Here is a 23198-nt window from a genome sequence, read left to right on the forward strand (position 1 = left end):
AATCGCCTCAGTGTATGGGCACCTTTTGACTCCATGGAAGAATTCCTATGTTTTTGAATCGACAATCACTTACAAATTAAAACCATAATATCACATAACTGAGAAAGTACTTGAAGATCAATTGTTGTCATAGGTCATTCCATTGATAATTTAAAAAGCCACTGTTGCATCATTGTGGTTTCTCACATAGGGCCTTATTCTGGTCGATGCGTAAATTTCCGAATTCTTTTGGATGGCGTTTTTTAGCCGTCTGCGCATGCGTAGGCAACGCTATGCACATGTGCCACGCAAGGTCTCCGTACTTGTTCTCACTAATACCGTACAGAAATGTGCACCGCATTCACTTGGGAGATATGGGCGTATTATGGGCGTCATTCGGAAGTACACAGGGGCGTAGTTTCAAAGTGGGCTAAACTGGGCGCAAACATGGGCGTACACGAGGGAGTGAACTAATTCTGGTAGGCGTGCATTCGGACTGAACACCGACTGCAAACGAACCAAAAGGCAAGAAATATGCGGTGTCCATAAGTAAGTATTTCTTTGCGGACACCACTCGGTCATTAGCTAGGCATTCGGATCGCCCAATTAGTACTCCTGCACCTGAACCAATGTCACCTGAACACAATACAATCCACTCATCTACTCATTACTCATTAATTACACTCTTTTCATTGCTTCAGTTGGAAACCTTGCAGCTTAAATGGACCATTACTAAACACACAAATCTATGCTGAAAGCACGGCTGCATTTGTTACACACATTTACACTGCAAGCAATGGACAGAACTTGCTTTCACTAATATAAATACATGTCACTTTTACATTTACCAATAACAGCACACATTTGGGGATCAAAAGATAGTGGTATGTTTTGCGGAAATACACCGCATCGGTGCGTATGGCCATGTTCCCGTCCGTTCTGATGCGGTAAGACTGTGCAGAATATGTGTGTGTCCACCACACATGCAAGGTTTGGATGTCGTCCGTAAACACGCCCTCTTCTTAAAGTGTGAGTCCGTCCGAATGCGGAGGACTGGTGGGCGTTTCTTCGTACCATGTCCGTATAGCGTAGCGTGCGGACCGCTCAGAAAGAATTCGGAAAATTACGCACCAACCAGAATAACCTCCATAATTAGGCATGGCTTTAATAAGAGATATGAAACCAGTACCATAGTTCAAAGCTGAAGGGGTGGCATCTTGGAGCATTGCTGAACTGGAGCATAAAGTGCCTATGGTGTATGACCAGATGCCACAGAGAATGTGGTCAGCCACCACAGAGGCTTGTCTTCCAATTAGAGACCATCATGCAAGTTGGTGCACCAAGGACCTCTGTACCTCTGTCTACCAGTCCGACCCTGTCCCAGAGAGAGAGAGAGAGAGAGAGAGAGAGAGACCTTTATCCACCTAGTGGCTTGCCTGAGGAGGAAGTCCACTACATAGAAGGTTATGCCCAGCACATCTCTTCAAGCTCCTAGCACTTCTTGACACTTGAAAGTAAAAACTTAAATATGTTAAATTAGCAGTGCATTAGAACACAGGCAATATTCTCCCTTAAAATGGTTCATTTGTATTATGTTCTGTAGATTCTGGTATGCCAGTATATATAATCTAATTTAGAATGGAAAGATATAGCACTTTAAAAATCCATTAAAAATCTTAAATATACAAAACCATTTTACTTTTTAATTACACTACACATGTATCAAGTGTAAATCTAACCCAAGCCCTTTATTATCATTGAGTCTACCCTTAGAGGTACATTATATTTTTATACCCTGTACTGTATTGTGCATTGTAATCCTGATAGGGTAAAGCATCATGCATTTTCTATGTGAGACACACTTTGGGGTGATTCAGGTTGGTTTGCAAAAGCAAACTCCTTCTTTAATAGACAAAACCATGTGCACTGCAGGTGGAGCTGATGTAACATGTGCAGAGAGAGAGTTACATTTGGGTGGGGTGTGTTAAAACTAAATCTAAATTGCAGTGTAAAAATAAAGCAGCCAGAATTTACTCTGCACAGAAACAAAATAACTCACTGAAATGTAATGGTGTGTACACACGTTTGCCTTCCGATGTTGACGATATAGTCAACATCGGATCGGATGCAGATCGCAAGGGTTTTAACTCTTCAGATCCCGATACGATTCCGATGCACGTTCACGTATCACAAGGCAGAAAGTCTTGTCTGCCTTGACTATATAGTGCAGATCTGCACTATATAGTCAGACTTGTATGCAAATCGGATGTGCCTTCAGATACTATCCACGATCCGATCCGATCGGATCGTGGATAGTATCTGAAGGCACATCTGACCGTGTGTACACACCATAACTCTCTCTCCCTCTGCACGTTACACCAGCCCCACCTGCAGCGCACAAGGTATTGTCCATTAAATAGTTTGCTTTTGCAAACAAACTAGAAAATCTTTTGTCTAGTAATAGTGTTAAAGTAACCCGCCATTCCAGGAGTTGGGACGGAATTAGATAGAAGTACTAAATAATGTATGAGAATTAAAACTAAATCACCCATTTGACAATGTTCGATAGATTCACTTAAGCAATTTATTTCTTCTGCATCATGTGTAATTACATTAATATGTGGTGGTTTTAACACTTACAAGTTCTGCAATGCTGTCTTATTTTAAATCAGTATTATTTGTTTTCTCTGTAGAAAATGGTGTCAAGTGTAAATGCAAACGTAAGACACAAATTGATGAGAGTTCAAATGCAAATCATAAAAAAAATCTAGGGTATCATAAGTAGGCCATCCTGGGTATTTGTCACACACCCAAAAATCTGTGCAAAACATTTTCACAGCTTTTAAAAAAAAATCTTTTAAAGTACATAAAAGTCGTCCATATTGGCTTTCATATCCATTCCTTTTATGTGATGAAAGGGTTTTGTAACTTTCAAAGTAAAGGCGTTGTGTACAAAATCCCACTTTACATCAAGTTCTCAAACACTCTATTGTATGTCACATGGACACAGAACAATGTTAACTACAGTATGGGGGGGTAAAAAGGTTCTCACTAAATAACCTAAATAACTAAATAACTTACAAGCGATTTGTCAAGAGATTTGTGAAATTATTGATTGTATGTATCTCAACAATGCTCTAGATCAGTGGTTCTCAATCCCGGTCCTAAAGACCCCTACATTTTCCAGAACACCTAGCAGGGTGCAGGTGTATTACCAACTGTCACATTTTAACCATTTATCTGACTGATACATTTTCTAATAGTATAGTGCCCATTTTTTTAAATGTTCAGATTCGCATGATAGCCAATGAAACATGATTTTGTATATTTTTGGTACTTATGTATTTGCAGGGCGCCCAAAAAGCAAAATAAAATCACATTTATAGGGAGCAATGCCATTTAATTTAGTATACACTTGTATGAAATACAATGGGATTTAGGCACCCACCACTATCCACGCCACCCCGAAGTAGGCTGAGCGCAGCGGAACGCATCCTCTCAACCTTTTTTATAACCCCACTATCCATGTCGGTGTGGAGTTGATATTAAATAGTGTGGCGAGAGCAGCGAGCCACCGAGCCCGAAGCGTGGTGAGGGGGCGAGGATTACGTTACATGCGCGATGCGCTCGCCACGCTTCTGGCTCGGTGGTGCGCTGCGCTCGCCACACTATAGAAAATCAACTCCACGCCGACGTGGATAGTGGGGTATGAAAAGGTCGGGAGGACGCGTTTTGCTGCCGCTCACCATGCTTCAGAGTGGTGTGGATAGTGTGTGGGGGGTGCCTAAATCCCATTGTATGTCATACAAGTGTATAGTACATTAAAAGGCTTTGCACCGCCCAAGGGCAGAGAGCAGTGAATAAATTACATAGGAAAATCGCATCGCATTTCCCTACGGTGCCGTACGTATGCTAATTGGGTGCCCTGCTACATAAGTACCATACTGTACTGCCTGGGAGAGGGGATTGGCATGGCTGTGCTGCAGCAGGAATGCTGAAGCAGAAAGTGCAGTATGGGTGGCTGTGGAGAGCCGGGATACGGTCATCAGGTCTACAGCAACTAGGTCGACAAGCAACAATGTCGACATGGTTTTAAGTCGACATGGATCAAGGTCGACATGGGTCTAGGTCAACAGGCCATTAGGTCGACACAAGTATTAGGTTGACATGGGCAAGATTGACAGTAAAAAGGTCGACATGGGGGTTTTCACAGTTTTTTGAGCCGACATGTGCCGACATGCACTACCATCCACTAGGGCGTGGTGGGAGAATAAAATAGTGTGCCGAGTATAGCATGGCACCCTGCCCGAAGCATGGCGAGCAAAGGGGGGGATGCGGTGCACTTCAAACTGTGTCCATGCCGACTGTGTCAACATTCGTGTAAAAAAACTGTGAAAAACCCCCATGTCGACCTTTTGACTATCGACCTTGCCCATGTCCACCTAATGCTTGTGTCGACCTAATGTGCTGTCGCCCAGATAATACACAAGTACCGAGATCCCTCTTTCATATTGCCTCTGATTTGAGAAACAGAGGCTTCCACCTCCATTTCCCTACCCCCAAATGGCATCAACTTGCCAATCAATGACAATCTGTTGCCATAGTCACAGACCCTGATGCACATGCACAGTACAGGTCCAGCGCATGCTTGAAATATCACACCTTGGTACTTTGAGACATGCGTCACTACTATAACAAGCAGTGGCGTAACTATCGTCCCGCAGCCCCCGCGATTGCGGGGAGGCGCTGAGGGTATGTGGGCGCCGGGGGGGCTGCGGGATGATAGTTGCCTTCTGCCGCCGGACCGGTGGTTTTATTTGCACCACCGGGTCCCAGCTCTCCCGAGTCCCGGCAGCCGCAGCGCTGTTCTAATACAAAAAGGTGACACTTGGAAAATGGCTGCCCCCATACCGCAGACAGTTTTTCGTCTGCAGTATGGGGGCAGCCATTTCCCAAGTGTCACTTTTTCATTAGCAGCAGTAACGGGAGAGCCGCCCGGGACCCGGCGCAGACGGATGCGGCAAGCCGGCCACGCCGGCCAGAGGTAACACACACACATACACACAAACACGTCACACATACATACATACAAACAAACACACACACACACAGAAACACAACCCCCCGTCCCCACCGCCGTACCACTCCCTCCGCTCCGTTTTTTTTTTTACCGGGGGGCGCCTCCTGCATTGTCGGCAGGGGGGCGCCGAAAATCTAGTTACGCCGCTGATAACAAGACCTAAATCATTGAACACTCAGTTTGGAACGACTGGTTATGATGAATGGGATGCAGTTAAGATCCCGGCGGTCGGGATCCCGGCGTTCAGAATCCCGACGCCGGAATCCCGACCGCCGAAATGCCGACACTTTCTCCCTCCTGGGGTGTCCACGACACCCCTGGAGGGAGAATAAATTAGAGTGCCGAGCGTAGCGAGGCACCGGGCCCGCTGCGTGGCGAGCGCAGCGAGCACGCAAGGGGGGTCGATCCACGTCCCCCCCTTCTCGGCATTTCGGCTGTCGGGATTCCGGTGTCGGGATTCTGAACGCCGGGATCCCGACCGCCGGGATTCAATACTGAATCTGCCATGATTAATGTGTTGTCGTTCGGAGAGCCATAGACTGTTGAGGCATGGTGGGTGGGCATGGATTAAATAAAAGATTATATATATATATACCGGTATATAAAATTAGATGGTGTGGAGATACAGTAGAAACTCCAGCGCATGGCACTTCAGGATTTGCCATGCTGTTTGCCATTCTAATTACCACTCTCACTAGGGAGGTTATTCTGATCGGTGCGGCCAAACGTGCGTACGTTCCATATTAACGTACGCTATCCGTACGCGGCCGTTGGGGTTAAGTCCACCCACAAGTCAGCCGCATACGTACGGCCAGAAACAACGTCAAAGGGGAGTGGCGTACAAATGAGCGTACGCCAACGTACACGGACGGGCCAGCCCTTACACTCCGACAACTGGCGTACAATTGAGCGTACACCACCGTTTACGGACGTCTCTCGGCCGTCTTCCCACCGACTATCTGAGCGTACGCCAGCTTGCACGGACGGGTCCCTATTGTTTTCAATAGAAAAGTCAGCTTATGTCACCGCTCATGAGAGGGAGCGTACGTCCGTGTACGCTGGCATACCCTTCACATATATGGACCTGCAAATCTTGCCTTTGAACTATAATTATGAAAATTAATTAATTGATTGAATTAATTAATGTGCAAAATAGTGGGCATGGGCTTAAAACATTGCTGAAACATCCTTTGTAGGTGTTAGATGTGGTTTATGTTATTGTATCATAAATACAAAACCTATGTTTGTATTAGAGTGAACACGTTGACACATGTCGACTTGTGTAGATTGAGTGTGCTACTGTGTAAAGTCTATGAAAGCACGTAGTGAATGTGTCTAACTGTTTAGCAAATACCTACCTTAGCATATATAAGCAGGTCTTAAAAAGATTCTTACCTTAAATTAAACAAACCTTTAAATGTAGAGAAGTATAGAAAGATAAGCTTCCAATGTGTTTGCGTGCTGTGTGTGTGGCTTGCAGGTAGTGAAATCATGGTTTGGACTTAATAGACTGCAGCATTGCTTATTACATTCAGGTGTATGTGTTTGGTAGTAATCAGCGTAAATTAGCTCACGCTGGCATGCGGTATCTGTAGGGGTGGTTTGAGATGGCGGTTGGCAGCCGCCTGTTTGGTGTCCGAAATGAACGGTGCTTTAGTCGATCGTGCGGTAGTAGCACCGCTCATTTTTGGTGCACACCCCCGTGTACGCCCATATTTACGCCCATTTTCCCTCATTATTTCGGCCGCTCCCCTCATCACGCCCCTATGCCGCCCCCAATGCCCGTACACTCGCGTACAGGTTTTTTCGCACGTAGAGACCCGTCCGTAAGCGTTGTGGAGTGGTCGCGCCTGCGCATTAGCGAATTTACGCATGCGCAGATCATGAAAAACCCCGGGACGTACGCGTACGGCCCGGCCGCTCCAACCAGAATAAGGCCCTATATTATACAAAGTAACACCAGCACTATCACCACTTCTATACACTTTGTGATTTATTATTGCTAAATACAATTCCAACCACATGCTGCAAACCATCAAATGTGCTAAGAGGAGGGTTTAGGAGAGTGCAGGATACTGTAGGTGTGATTATAACCTTGTGTATGTGCAAGATATGTATATATGTACACCCCCATTGGCCACACACACTCCCCATCTAAAGTGTTTATCACTGAGAAACGAAGAATAGAAAATACATTTTCTGCAAAACAGGGCTTTTCTCTGCTTTATGAGTACACCTCTAAATGGTGATAAAAAATACAAATGATAAATATATTCATCCAACTAAATCTGCCATTTAAAAAATAACAAACACAATCATATACATGTGTCCGAGGGTTGTAATCCATGGTCCAAAATGTGTAAACAGTATACAGTACATAAAATTTGATTACGTTATAGCAGTAAATTATTTTAGTTTACACTTGAAATATGATTTTCTGGCTCCATTATTAACCTCCCATTGTGAATGGCAAACATTTGAATTATTTGCTAGCATCGGCAGTAAAAACAGACTTTAAATTGCACTTGAAACAAGCTCCTCCACGGTATAAATCTTGTGGATTAGAATATAAAGCTTCTGACAAACGATGTACTAAGCACCACCCACACTTCTTCTTGTGCCAGCGGAGAATGAGCACACGGCTATTTACATTGTGCTCGCTAACTTGCAATCATGGACTTTCTGTTCCCTGTAATTAGGCACAGTATTTTATTTGTTCCAGATGCATTGTTTCAGCTATACCAGATCAATTGGAGGCAGTAAATTACAATCACATCACTTTAACTTGATGACAATATAGCACTGTGGTGAATGTTTTATCCAGATCAAGGCAGCAAGGGTAATTTTGTTAAGTTTAATTTCATTACATTTTATTATTGGAGCAATGACTTTGGCATTTATCAAGATGTTGAATTTTCCTGCAAATGGGTGGATGTATAACAAAGAATACCGCATCCTGTAAACTCATATAGCAGCGCAAAGGAAACCTATAAAAGGGATTATAGCACTTTGGGTTTCTTTTATTATGTAAGTTGATCCTTATATTAGGTCTTGAATTCCTATGGTTTGAACTATCCCTCATTGTCTCACAAGTTTAGTGCCGGCTGGGCAATGAGGGCTGCTGAACTTACAAATACATACGGTAAAGGTACTGCTGCCTCTGAAAGACGACTTATATATATAGACTTGTAAGCATGCTCGAAGCAAAAGCTTTGAAAGCTAGTCTGCTACCTTCTGTGTTTGTGCATGTGTGAGAAAGAGATGTCGTTTCACTCTCTGCCAGCAGATGGCAGTGTTTCGGAGACTCACCGACACTAGACATATATATATATATATATATATATATATATATATATATATATATACAGGGCTATTTTTGTGCAGGCTCCAGCAGGAACTGTGGCCCTTATTCTAGTTCACTCTTTCTGACAAAATATTTCTTAGATGGACAAAACCATGTGCACTGCAGGTGTGGCAGGTGTAAAACCCCACCCTAATCTAATTATCTCTGCACAAGTAACACCTGCCTCACCTGCAGTGCACATGGTTTTGTCCATCTGAGGAATATTTTGTCAGAAAGAGTGAACTAGAATAAGGGCCACAGTTCCTGCTGGAGCCTGCACAAAAATAGCCCTGTATATATATATATATATATATAAGCAGGGAAAGAACGGGCACTCAGGGTCTTGTTAGTGAGTGCCCTGAGTGCCCGTTCTTTCCCTGCTTATCTACAAGGGGCTGAAAGGTCCCTATCGCTGGCACCTGGGCACGTTCAACACCCTCTGGCTACCCTAAGTCCTGCTGTGCCGGATCCATTCTCTGTCTATATATATATATATATATATATATATATATATATATATATATATATATATATATATATATATATATATATATGATAAAATACTAGCAGGTAAAACATTTGCTTAAATCACATTTGAAAGGTATCATAATATTCCCACTTTAGAAGAGATAGAGCAGTTTCCTGCCAACACCCGTCCGGGTGTGAGCTTATATACACAATACTGTGTAAAAGTTATAGGTGAGTATGGAGAAAATGCTGCAAAGTAAGACCACAGTTGCCAACCGTCCGGGAATGGCCGGGAGGATCCTGAAAATTGGGTCCCCAGCCCGGCCCCCCGGAAAGGTAGGCAACCCACCCGAAATCCGGCGGTCGGTTCCCCCCCCCCCCCCCCCCCCCCCTCATGTACCTGGTGGTGGAAGCTTTAAATTGTCGCGGCTTTTCGGCGGAATTGACAGGGCTAAATATGCAAATTGCGCGTATTTAGCCCCGTTCCCTCATCAGAGACCCGCATATTGCGGTATTTACATTACTGGGGGCAGGGACTGATGATCCATCAGGCCCCGCCCCCAGAAGTGATGTTGACAGTCTCCTCTTCGGGGTTCTCCCGGAGAGGAGACTGTAAAAGTCAACAACCCTGTCGGCAACCCCTTTCAAAAATAGAAGTGTTAATAGTTTATTTGAATCAATTAATAAGCAATTAGCAAGAACAGAAGGATGAACACTTGCCTAAAACTTGTGCACAGAACTGTGTATATATGATTTTATTTGTTGATATTATTATGATTTTTGTAATGCTTGAACTGTATTGTATGTTTAATCGAATTGCTCACTTGACTGCTTAATATGAAATACACCAAGAAAGATGTACAAGTTTGTACCATGCGTACCAACAAAAAAAAACAGGCATAGAGACTCAGCTACATCCATGTACTGATATGGTATGTGAGCCTCCTTACACTTAAAGGTTCGCAATGGGGAGTACAGTAAGAGCATAGAGTCAGACTCAGACCTGTTTGCACAGCCAAAAATTCACACACCTGCCAATTATAGATATACTGCACGTGTACTGCCCGTAGGTACATAGGCTCACAACACCCACCAAACCATACTGAAGAATATTTAACTTAAAAATTAAATACATTTTAAAAGTATATTATGATTTCATTAAAGATAAAAAAGTGTAAGGTAGCGATGCAAAGATGGTTTGCAAATGAGTTGTAATTTACATTAATAAAAGATTAACATAAAAGTATTGTTTACACACCCATATGCTGAGGTGTATGTATCACAAGATATGAAGGTTAGCACCAGTAATGTATGCACATGGTTTACACCAGGCATTCAATACGTCACATGATCCAAAATTTTAACCATTTATCTTACTTGCAAAATTAACTTTAGTATTTGCCATCAATAAGTGCTCAAAGTTATTTCCACTTGCTGCTGAGATTGTCGTGGTTTCAGGGATGGGCCTCAATATCTGATCTTTTAAAAAAATATACAAACTATATTATAGTGTGATTTATTATTTCAAAGAGTCGTGACCTGCAGTGCTCTGAATACAGCCAGGCAGCCCCCTGCTCTCTGCCCAGCTGTCAATGATTGTCACCCCTGCAGCTTCTGCTCCAATTCTTTTCCCCGCTTTCACCTCAGCCCGCCCCCCCTTTAATCATGTGGTGCCGGCGCCCGGCGTGCTCCCCCGACGTCACGCCCAACAACAGCACGCACAATATTTAAAATAGAAGAGAGCAGCTGCACCGCTCTCCATCTCTCCCTGCAGCAGCAGCGAAGGCTCATATAAAAATTTACAGTAAGTGGCACTTTTGGGGCATTGCATAAGGGACGCTACAAGTGGCGGTATGTGGGGGCATTACACATAATTTGTGGCTTAATGTGTAAGGGGCATTACGGTGTGCAGCATCATGTGTAAGCGGCATTATGTGTGCAGCATCATGTGTAAGGGACATTATGTGTGCAGCATCATGTGTAATGGGTACTATGGTGCGCGGCATCATGTGTAATGGGTACTATGGTGTGCGGCATCATGTGTAATGGGTACTATGGTGTGCGGCATGATTTGTAATGGGTACTATGGTGTGCGGCATCATGTGTAATGGGTACTATTGTGTGCGGCATCATGTGTAATGGGTACTATGGTGTGCAGCATCATGTGTAATGGGTACTATGGTGCCATCAAGCAAGAACCCCCTAGCAATGAGCACGTAGGTAAGCAGCACTTATGTGGCAAATATGTAATGGGCATTACGGTGTGTTATATAGTATGTAATGGGCATCATGATGTGTGGCACAATGTGTAATGGGCATTATGGTGTGTGGCCTTATGTGTAATTGGCATTATGGCGTGTGGCTTTATGTGTAATGGGTATTACGGAGTTTGCTAAAATGTGTAATGGGCATTACCGTGTATGGTCTAAAGTGTAATACCACACCCCTTTTTGTAATGCCATGCCTCCTTCCCATGAGGCCATGCCCCCTTTTTGACGCGCAGCTTCGCCGCGCAAAGATCCCCCTGCTATTATGTCTGGATCTGGGACCACCCATTACCATAATTCTATATTCGCCTATGTTCATACCATATCTTCTGCTACGCCCAACTTTTTTGCTGCGCATATTTCTAAGTAACATCACACATGGGTGTATTATGGAAATGTTGTGGGTGTGTCAATGAAAGTGGTTGCATGTATAGACACCCAGCCACTAATATCGGAGCCCAAAAATACACTGATCAGTTTTACAGTGCGTAACAACATTAAAAGTGTGTCAGTCCTTGCACATTCAGCCAGATTGATGTACTGTACACCAGAGAGGGACTTTGTAGTGGCATGTGCATAAAGTTGCAGACTGGAGACGTTAGCAAGTTCACATCACACACAGCCAGGAGAAAGGAGCCAGGGCCAGGCAGCTGGAGTTGGGCAGCTCATCACTAGCTCAGCTCAGCACAGTGGCATTGCACGGCACCAAGGAGGGGGAGAGAGAGTGACAATCCCACAAAATTTCTAATTATTTCACTTGCGATTCTGTGTGGAATCTAGTCTGTGATGACTGCTCCAATGTCATTTGATGTCACTCCAGCAGAAAAATGTTCTCTTCACGTAAAGCCATGACATTTCCAATATCAATACAGAATTTGTGAATAGCCTACGAGTTCCTGAGGTGCTGACCTTGTGTGGGAGTCTGCCTGTTTTTTAAAGTATACATCACTTACAGCAGGGGTGGCCAAACCGGTCCTCGAGATCTACCAACGGTCCACATTTTCCAGGTTACCTAGCTGTAGTCATTACTAACTGTCACATTTTCAAACCTGCTGCATTCATTCCTACTATAGATCCACAGGTTGCCTGGAAAACATGTACCATTGGTAGATCTTGAGGACAGGTTTGGCCACCCCGGACTTACAGGGTAAAAGAAACCTGGTTTTGCTTTGTAAATTATTGTTTCTTTAAAAAAAAAAACCTCACTCCTCCTTTATGAAAACTCACACAAAAAGCACAGACCTACTGTAGTAAGACTATTACAATGAATTCCTTATTTCTATTATCTTGACAAAATGGAATTCTATGGGGGAAATTTAATAAAATTCTATTTCACATGGGATGTTGCTCTGGGCAACCAATCAGAATCTACTTTTTATTTATTTAAAGCCTTCTCGAAGCTAAAAGATAGAATCTGATTGGTTGCCCATAGCAACATCCCACGTAAAATAGAATTCCCATCTTAGTAAATGTGTGTGTGCCTGGCAGAAATGTTTAAACAAAATCTGCCTATCAGAATTCATTTTCTGTTTTACAGATGAAATCCTTTTAAAATCTCTCCTTTTTTTTACTTTCTTTAATCCGGATCAAAAAAGTTAGAGCAAAATCCTAATGCATAATGACCAGACAGGCGCTGATTATTTTTTCTTCATTCTATTAATTAGACCTCCTGTATGAAAGAGGATTATGGAGCACTGTCACTAGGAATCTGGGCTTGAAATGTAAGGACATATGACATTGCAGAGGGTGCTGATTTCTGAAATGAAATGCATATAAAGAACATTATAGCCAGGCCACAAAGTTTAGGAAATATCACGAGTGATGTAAAGATGACAAGGGAGAGAGCTTTATTACGGTCATGCAGTTTTGCTTCAGTACTTGAGATATCTCTTTGATTATTTAAAAGGACCAGTGAGAGTGAATGGATTAACTGCGCTTTGCTTCATCTATCTCTTAAAATATTCCCACAGTACAAATGACCTTCTGTCATCGTTTTATTAATCAAAGCATAAGTCATCAAAAGTGTAAAGTGCTTTTTATCTGTTAAATATTACACAATTTTGTGTTCATATATTGTATAGTCTGGAGGTGAATAGTACATTTACATCACATCTTCTGCATCTGGGTCTGTTAGTCTTGAGAGGAATGTTTATGCCTGGTAGCAGTTGCAGAGGATAATTGCGTGACCCCATTGTATAGGTCAAGGTTATTTAAAAAAATAATAAAAATAATATATATATATATATATATATATATATATATACTTACCCAGGACTAGGTGCCCTATGCAAACCTAGACAGTTGTTTAGCACGCCAAAATGCAGGGGATGCCTAAAATACTGAATTATAAACATAATAGGGCATATGCAATAACGTCTAAGTTCGCCAGAGGTGTGGGATGTTGACTGAACTTGGGCATTTTTTAAAGCGGCAAATCATTGAAAATGATTGCCGCTTTAAAAAAAAACTTTCAAGTTCAGCTGGCATCCCACTCCTCTTGTGAACTTGGATGCTATTACGCATGTCCCATTATCACTTATTTCATGTATTCATTTTCATCTTGGTTCTCCCACACTGAATAAGCCCATTAATATAAATATGAAAAGAGAGCAACTCTCAGCTTCTTTCATGTGTAGGCGCTAGATTTTGTTCTTCAATATTTGTATTGGGCTATTTGAAATTGTTGTTATTAAAACGATTAAATCAGGCTTAGAGCATCTATTTAAAACCTATCCCACACTTTTTTATATTTAAAAATAAACTTTGGTCAACCAATGAACGGAACATTGTGATTTGCATTTACTCAGTGGCTACTCCAGGAGGCTAGTTCCCAGAAATAAATTATTATTATTATTATTATTATTATTATTATTATTATTATTCATAATAAAAATAATAACAAATTAATAATTGTAATGTCCTCTGTTGGCCATACATCTACAGATTTATTGTCAAATCTGGCTGCTTGGAACAAAAATCTGGTAGAATATGACTAAAGGTGCCCATACACGGTGCAATGATCTCACCCGTTATGGGCTGGATCGCATCGCAACACATGCGTTTTGCATGCAATTTGCATGCAATGCGATGCGATCCGAGGTCAGTACAAAAAGTACTGTATGTGCAGCACATACTTTTTGTACTGTGCGATGAGATGCCCTCTGGAGCGCGCATCTCATCGCACGGTGCTATTGCACCATGTATGGGCACCTTAACAGTTTGTCAGTTTTCCAGCTTTTTTTAAAGCAAATGGTCAACTGTCATTTGCACTCATCCATTACTAGGTTTTTGTTCTAACCAGCCAAATTGGACAATAAATCTGTAGATGTGTGGCCAGCTTTATTTGATTGAATTGTCTTACTACAAACATTAATCCATACATAAAAATACATCCTACTGTTCAGTTGCTTTAATCTTATTGTACTTCTCAGCACACAGATTTTTTTTTAAAACAGCATATTGCAGACAGACTATAGTATTTCATGTGTATCATGATATAGATAATGCCAACATGTAAGAGAAATAAATATGGTCTGAGAAGATAATTTATAGGCAGATGTGCATTAAGAAATTAATAAAACAGCCTAGATAAAGATGGGTGAATCAGATCTTAACCATATTGTGTTTTTAAGAGTCTTTTAAGTGATTATATATCCAAGGAATTTAAGGAGTAAAGGTTTCTGTCTGCTTAATCCTAATATCAAAGATGTTTCAGTTTAATGGGTAACACTGGAGAGTTTCACTTTTAAAATATTTCTATGGGTGTATAGTATATACCCAAGTTTTAAAGATAATATATTTAATTAAAAACTTCTTCAAGTATTAAGAATGATAGTTTTTTTGGTACTTGTGTAGTTTCACAGTGGCAGTTACGTAGTCAGCGTTGCGTCCCTGTCAGAATCAGCATAGTGATCCCATGGCCAGCGTAGTCAGCGTTCCTGTCACTATCAGGGTAGTGTTCCCACCCGTTCGTGGCTAGCCGGTGCTTATGAAGTTAGCGTAGTTAGTCAGCGTTACGCAGTTAGCGTAGTCAGTCAGGGCTTATTACATTGTGTGGGAACCTTTGACCATTTTAACCTGCCTGACATGACAGGTGTGAATGTGTTCCTGAAACACCCCCACTATCTATGTCTGCCCAAAGTATGGCGAGCGGACGTGGTACACGTTCTCCTGACCTGTTCATACCCTCACTATCCATGTCGGCGTGGAGTTGATTTTATAAAGTGTGATGACCGTGACCGAGCCCGAAGCATGGCCATACTTTATAAAATCAACTCCATGCCGACCTGGATAGTGGGGGTATGAACAGGTCGGGAAGACATGTACAGTGTCCCCTCGCAGGACACGCTCAAATGCTTCGGGCTGCCGTGTATAGTGGGGGTTTAAAAAGAGGCATTTGCCAGTATGTAACATGGAGCACTGGCAAATGCGTCCTTTATTGTGCATGAGACGCACTTGCGCACCGCACCCCCCTTTGTGCAGGAGACGCACGTGCTACCAAACCCCTAACCCTGTCCGTCTCCCTAAAGCGGACACAGGCAGGGTTGCCATACCCTACCGCAAGAATTACTGCCCGCATGATCCCCTCTCCGCCGGCATCCACGAACGCAGGGGATCAGGCAGTTACCGGCGCTGTGTGAGAGGTGCTGACTAGGCTTGCCAGGGATGCCGGGGACAGAGCTGCAGCTCCCGGGGACAGTACAGTGACTACGCAGGACTGCTGCGGAGACACTACGCTGACTACGCTAGGCAGCCATTGGGCTACGCTGACAACGTAGCTTAGCCTACGCTGAAAAAGTAGCGTAGCCGACCGCCGGAAACTACACAAGTACTGTTTTTTTAAAAGCACTGCTACAATGTAATATTTACTGGGGCATTGTTAAGTATGTTCTGTAAGGGATTGTTACCTAATATTACATACCAGGTACAGACAAAAATATTCCATTCAGCAATACTGTAGTGACTCTATAGTAGTCTAATGACTATGTAATTAGGTTGTACATATTTCCATGGCTCAAGGGTCTAAGAAGCTGCTGGTACTCAGCAGCAATCAAGTGGTTCTTGAGTTTCATGCAGGTGACATATATCAGTGTTGCACCATTACTGTGCTTGTCAGAGTGTGAAGTATATGCAGCTTACTGTATGTCACCAGTACTATGTTACTGCTGAGTGCGATCAGGAAGTGAGGTGTGAAAAGTATACTTTATATTATTTAATTTATAGTATGTGTGGATTAAATGTCACACCTGACAACAAATTACATGAAATGATATATTATAGAGGCAGCCCTGTTCTAAACTATCTGTTATTATTTGTATTGATTCTATATATAACAATTGCAGAATGTATTCATTTTTTCTTTTTGTATATATTATGTTTTGTGTACATGATATGACCTAATGACAAAAAAATTCAAATAACCTTTTTATCTTATTTTTGTTTTACCAGAATGCTGCTGTCTAACTGGTACATCACATTTCTATTGCTGCCTGTCTGCATAAGGTGCCAGAAATTGCCAACCAGAGATGAAGAACTATTCCAGATGCAGATCAGAGACAAAGCTCTCTTCCATGATTCCTCTGTAATTCCTGATGGAGCTGAAATCAGTGGCTATCTTTTCAGAGATAACCCCAAAAGGTGCTTATAAACATATGCAGTATATGTATATATATCTTATCATTGGAGATTATGATATGTAAACATTTTCATATACCAAGTTTTGAAATTGCTTTATTGTGTACGTTTTATAATACCCCATTCATACCAGCCTTTTTCCTGGGTTAGCCTGGGAACAACCCGGGTGTTGTGCTGGTGTGTATGGGCCCAAATCCCAGGAGCCATGCCCCAGCATTTCAACCCTGGTAGCTAACAGGGTTGCTCCTGGGATCCTTTCATGGTATGGTGGGGTGTGAACGGGTAATCCGGGACAAGCAACCCGAGTCCCATTCAACGTTTGAAGAATGTAGCGCTGTCAGCTCCAAGCGCTGCCTCCTCTCCGCCTCTCAACGACATGCCGGCGCTCCACCCTGCCCCATGTGACGTCACCGACCCGGCAATAAGCCGGGTAAGTGTCAGAGCTTGCAGACCGTAAATGCTAGGTTGCTCCTGGAATGGACCCGTGTCCTAATTCTGGGTGCGATCCCCAGCATTTACAGTATGAAAGGGGTAAGTGCCCATTCCACAGATCAGCTGCAGCTTCCACTATACTTTACTAGGGACCCAATTCAGACCTGATCACAGTTCAGTAAATCTACAGGGGTCAGCGAACAGGTAGACGCTGCCCCACTGTGGTGTGCGTGTAGATAGATGTGTATGGCGAACAAAGAATTCACAGCTGAACAAAAATGTCCAAAACAATTCATTAAACGCTCACCATCAAATGATTTTTCAACTGGGCACTGCTCATCGCAAGCTAGGAGTAGCCAGAGAGTTGCTCAGCGGCTGCAATAAAATCAGCCAGATCGAGGGCGGAGCTAACCACACACCCTCCCCTTAAACACTTGGGCACACCTTTTCTTAGGTATGCCTACTGTTTTTTCTGGCATGCCTGCATTTTTTTCTTAGCACTCCCACTAAGCAGCCAGTTACCACCCCCAGATGCCGGTTTCCTGTCATTCAGCTTGTAAACGGCTAGCGAAGAAAAAAGTAGCAGGATTTCTTTGCTAGCAGGAGTCACGCACGTGCATTGTGCAGTGTATTGATAATTGGCCGCTGCGCAGATTTGGGATGAATTAGATTCTCTAATTAGAGTATTCGCAATCCGTTTGATTATTGAATGACTGCACGTTTGCATTGTGCATGCACAGCTGCAATTGGCAAATACTTAATTGTATGCCTATCAGTCGCATAGAAGTTGTAGTTTAATTGAATAGAGAAAAACTGTTTGATGGTTCAGTTTTTGCGAATGGATCTGCGAATGCATCGCTGTTTGCAAGGGGCGGTTATTCTTTCTTTCTGGGTGGCAAGATTTTAATCTCAGGCAGCAGCTTTTTATCTAACTAGCAAACCATGAGGAATTATGCCCCAAATCCAATGATTATGATCAATCTTTAATAAGTGTACTTTTTGTATGTTATACAAGAATTTCTAACACTGTTTACATTTTTATTACATTAATTTACACATCATCATTATTTTCCTTGCAGGTATTTCTTTGCAGTAGAAGAAGATAACACACCTCTGTCAGTGATTGTTACACCCTGTGACGCACCACTGGAGTGGAAGCTGACGCTGCAGGAGCTCCCTGAAGAGGCTAGCGGGGAAGGATCAGGTAATAATGCAATTACCCATATTAATCCAAGTTTCTTTTTGCTACAAAATCTTGGAAGGGGTTGTATCCTGCCACTCGTCCATGTACTAGTACAGTATGTAGTCCACTTGCATAGGAACAATGTATATAGTAGGGCTAGTTTAATATTCTAGAGCTATTCTCACTTAGCTTTACCGTTGCTATATAAATTACAAATAGTATACCTTCTGTACATGACATTTGAGTTTATATTATCCACGCAGGACTTATTTTCAGCACAGGTTTGTGTTTTGTGTCTCTACATGGGGGTGGAATAACATGTGGATCAGGGGCTGATTGGCAGCATTAAACCTTGGAGGCAAGTACAGAGCACTGGCCCCTAAGAAATGGCCCATCCTAGTATGGAGGTTTTAAGGACAATAATTTTTATATTTATAAAAGTTAAAAAAGATGAGGCCTGGCATTGCTTAACCAATTTATCTCTTTCGTGCTCTCTCTCTCTGTCTCTCTTTTTTCTTTCTCTATCTACCATATATCAAACCTGACACATGCTCGCTGATTCCTGGTATTGCTTTGCTGCATTTAGCAGCTTACTGTATGGGGATTGAAGTGAATGCATTGTGGGAGCGTATGCATAGCCTACTCCCTGCTATTATTATTATCCTTTATTTATATGGCGCCACAAGGGATGTGCTGTGCCCAATTACAAAGTACATAAACTAAGCAAAACAGCAACTTATAGTTGTTTACATTAGAGGACAAGTACAGGGTACATAACCATAGCTGCATCAGTATCAGCGTGGCAGAACGTTGCAGGATTTGGTGAAGCAAAAGCACATGAGGGAAGAGGGCCCTGCTTGGGAGAGCTTACTATGCAGTCCCATCTTTATATGCTAGTAGAATCCTTCGTAGAGTTGGGTATGGGATACTGGCAGTTAGGATGCTGGCATTCAGAATACTGTCACCAACATCCCAACTGCCAAAACTCCTGACAGGGGCAGTAAACTAACCCACCCCCTAAACCTCCTCACCAACAACCTAACCCTACCCCCTTCTTCAGCTTAACACCCATAGCTTAACCTTAACCTTCCCCAGCATACTTATGTTCAGAATTTTGGCCATTGGAAGGCATATGACACCCTGCCCCCCACCCCAGTGCTCCACTGATGTGGATCATGCATAACCATTCATTTGCAATCAAATAAGCCAAAATAAATCTAACCAATGGTTCATCCCAGGAAGGCATATTCTATTATACGGATGGTCCTTAGGTTCTAATCAGTTTCAAATATTTTCCTACTGGATTTAGACATTAAGGCATTGTAAATGTATGCCAAAAGCCAGGTTACTAATGTGAAATACATATATAAACAAATGCTTCATACAGTTAACTGTATGTGGTATTTTTTTTGCTTCTTAAACAACACTAGTTTAATGTTTCAAATGTAACAACATTTCCCCTTGGTTTAGATTTTGCACATGTGTGCTGTTAGAAAAGCCATCTCTTTCTGTAACACATAGCGATGTCATTTCTTTGAACTGTCAGCAATTATGCACAATCACGTGGCTCTTTCCGTATTGCGTGTGTATGAGATTTATTTCTTAGCTGGCTTTTTTTTCATTGCTGATTCAGATTCAAGCAGATGTTGAGCGCAAATGTTATGATAATTAAACAAGGTCAGGTGTTCAAAGCACAGACTTGCATTTCTCCTGTAATAACATGTCCACTCATCTATTTTTCCTATGTTTGAATTTCAGGTGAGCCTGAACCACTGGAGCATCAAAAACAGCAGATTATGAATGAAGAAGGCACTGAGCTGTTCTCTTATAAAGGGAACGATGTGGAGTACTTTGTGTCTACAAATTCTCCATCTGGCTTATATCAATTGGAATTAATTTCAACAGAAAAGGACACACACTTTAAAGTTTATGCCACAACTACACCAGAATCTGACCAACCTTACCCAGAGTTGCCATATGATCCAAGAGTTGATGTAACATCACTTGGACGCACCACTATCACCCTGGCATGGAAACCAACTCCTACTTCATCTGTTCTGAAACAGCCCATCCAGTACTGTGTTGTTATCAACAAGGAACACAATTTTAAAAGTATCTGCGCTGTTGAAGCTAAAATCAGTGCAGATGATGCCTTTATGGTGGCTCCCAAGCCTGGGTTAGACTTCAGTCCCTTTGACTTTGCCCATTTTGGGTTTTCATCGGAAAATGATGCTGGTAAAGACCGAAGCTTCATGTCAAAAACTTTATCAACAAAGTTTGCACGTCAAATGACTGTTAAACCAAAGGATGATCTTCAAAAGGTTTGCATCGGAAACAAAAACATATTTACCGTGTCTAATCTGAAGCCTGACACCCAGTACTACTTTGATGTGTTTGCGGTAAACTCTGCCACAAATATGAGCACTGCGTATGTTGGAACATTTGCTCGAACCAAAGAAGAAGCTAAGCAAAAAACAGTGGAACTGAAGGATGGAAAAGTTACTGATGTGTTCATTAAGAGAAAGGGTGCCAAGTTTTTAAGATTTGCTCCGGTTTCATCACATCAAAAAGTTACTTTTTCTGTTCATTCCTGCTTGGACACTATTCAAATCCAGGTCAGAAGGGATGGAAAACTGCTCTTGTCACAGAGCGTGGAAGGCGTGCGCCAGTTTCAGCTAAGAGGAAAACCCAAAGCTAAATATGTGATAAGACTCAAAGGAAGCAAAAAAGGTGCCTCTATGCTAAAGATCTTGGCAACATCAAAATTTAATAAACAACCTTTCCCTTCTCTGCCTGAAGATACAAGAATCAAAGCTTTTGACAAATTGCGTACATGCTCCTCAGTCACCATAGCGTGGTTGGGAACGCAAGAAAGAAATAAATATTGTGTATATAAAAGAGAAGTAGATGACGACTACAGTGAAGACCAAAAGAAGCGAGAACAAAACCAGTGTTTGGGTCCTGACACGAGAAAGAAATCAGAGAAAGTCCTCTGCAAATATTTCCACAGTCAGAACCTGCATAAAGCAGTCACCACTGAGACAATTAAAGGGCTTGAAGCTGGGAAATCTTACATGTTGGATGTCTATGTCATGGGTCATGGAGGCCATTCAGTCAAATATCAAAGCAAAGTTGTCAAAACAAGAAAGTTCTGTTAGAATCCTTGTGCGCGCATATGTGAAATGTATCCTCCAGTGAGCACATTGACTGACTTGTGCAGCTAAGAGTTGTGACAGTACCTATAGCAGTGTAGAAAGATATCAACTGTATACATCTGTTTACATATCAAAGCGGTTGCTTGTAAGTGGTAACACTGCTGCTTCTCTGGAGCTGAGAGACAGATGCCATTATTATATGTCTGTGGTGCGATATCAGACACACGGTAGATGAAGTAATGATAATAGAAGATGGAGAAGGAACGAGGGACAATTTCAGTTGCATTAAACAGTGCATGAACTGCCTCTAACTTATTTTATTAAGTAACTGGCCAAGGCAAATCCTCTGGCTCTCTACATATTCACCCAGTACAATCTAGAAATGATAGACTATATGTAAATTATTTTATAAAGTTCTGTCTGAAATGTTTATGTTCTATGACTGTAAACTACAAAACCATTCCCTGCTAAATACAAATTGAATCGAAAGTATTAACTGGACCTATCTTTTTCTTGTTAATTCCTTGGCTATTGTACATTCCTACTAGACACGTTTATTTTTTAAATATGTATTGTATGTATAAAGTTGTCAAACATATATTCCTGTACATAAAAAAATTAAAAGTATGAGATTATATATTTCTTTTGCTTTCTCAGTGTCTAAATACAAAATAAAAAACTGTGACTGCAATCCATCTGCTATGTATTTGATGATGTGTGTGGAAAATATACAAATATACACTGTAGTAAAGTTATATTAAGCAAATAGCTAAATTAAACAAATATATACATATATATATATACAGCATATATATATATATGTAGTGATGAACCGACACTCCAAACCTCCAATGTAATGGCCCCGGTGCCTCATCTAAGTAGCCTGGCGGCCACTATACCATTTGTAGTCCGGCAAGCAGGGGGGGGGGGGGGTGGGGAAGCGGCACTCGGAGGTCTTGGTAACCAGCAGTAAACAGCAAGAGGCAAATATACGATCCATCGTATATTTGCCTCTTGGCTGTTTACTGCTGGTTACCAAGACCTCAGAGTGCCGCTACCGATCCCCCCCCCCGCTGGACTACACTATATATATATATATATATATATATATATATATATATATATATATACAGAACAAGGAGGCCGGCACTCAGGTCTGGGGGTGATGCCAAAATAACTGGCTCCGGTGCCCTCTTTCAGGAGGGCGTGAATCCTCAAGGGATATAACGCAGGAATAAGCGTCACTCAGAGGCTGTAGAAACGGTGAAAACCAAGTGGAATGTTTATTCCATGTGCAGGGACCAAAACGTTTCGGAGCTCGCAGGCTCCGTCGTCAGTTGAGTGTAAGCACACTTACACTCAACTAACGACAGAGCCTGCGAGCTCCAAAACGTTTTGGTCCCTGCACATGGAATAAACATTCCACTTGGTTTTCACCGTTTCTACAGCCTCTGAGTGCCGCTTATTCCTGCGTTATATATATATATATATATATATATATATATATATATATATTTGATTAATTATATACTAAGGTGAGTTAGTTCATTATGGAGAGTGTTGAGTCCCTGTATTTGTATTTATTAGAGCATGTGGTCACAGGCCACTTCACCCTAACCTGGGAATGGCGAGTGCTGCTTGCACCCCATTCGCAGGG

At 42.1% G+C, this 23198-nt stretch overlaps 1 protein-coding gene across 2 annotated transcripts in view; it reads left to right on the forward strand.

Moving 5' to 3' along the window:
• Positions 1-22183, forward strand: part of NDNF (neuron derived neurotrophic factor) — a 47958-nt gene extending 25775 nt beyond the window's left edge. For both annotated transcript variants that reach the window (XM_083174445.1, XM_083174446.1), the window contains exons 2-4: positions 16586-16774; positions 18283-18407; positions 20145-22183. In XM_083174445.1, the coding sequence (XP_083030571.1) occupies positions 16587-16774; positions 18283-18407; positions 20145-21544 (1713 nt within the window). In that variant the 5' untranslated portion in view covers position 16586 and the 3' untranslated portion in view covers positions 21545-22183. The remainder of the gene's footprint in view (positions 1-16585; positions 16775-18282; positions 18408-20144) is intronic.
• The last annotated feature ends 1015 nt before the right edge of the window (positions 22184-23198 follow it).

This window comes from Crinia signifera, chromosome 1, assembly GCF_055691185.1.
Source record: "Crinia signifera chromosome 1, ASM5569118v1, whole genome shotgun sequence".
Lineage (NCBI taxonomy): Eukaryota > Metazoa > Chordata > Amphibia > Anura > Myobatrachidae > Crinia > Crinia signifera.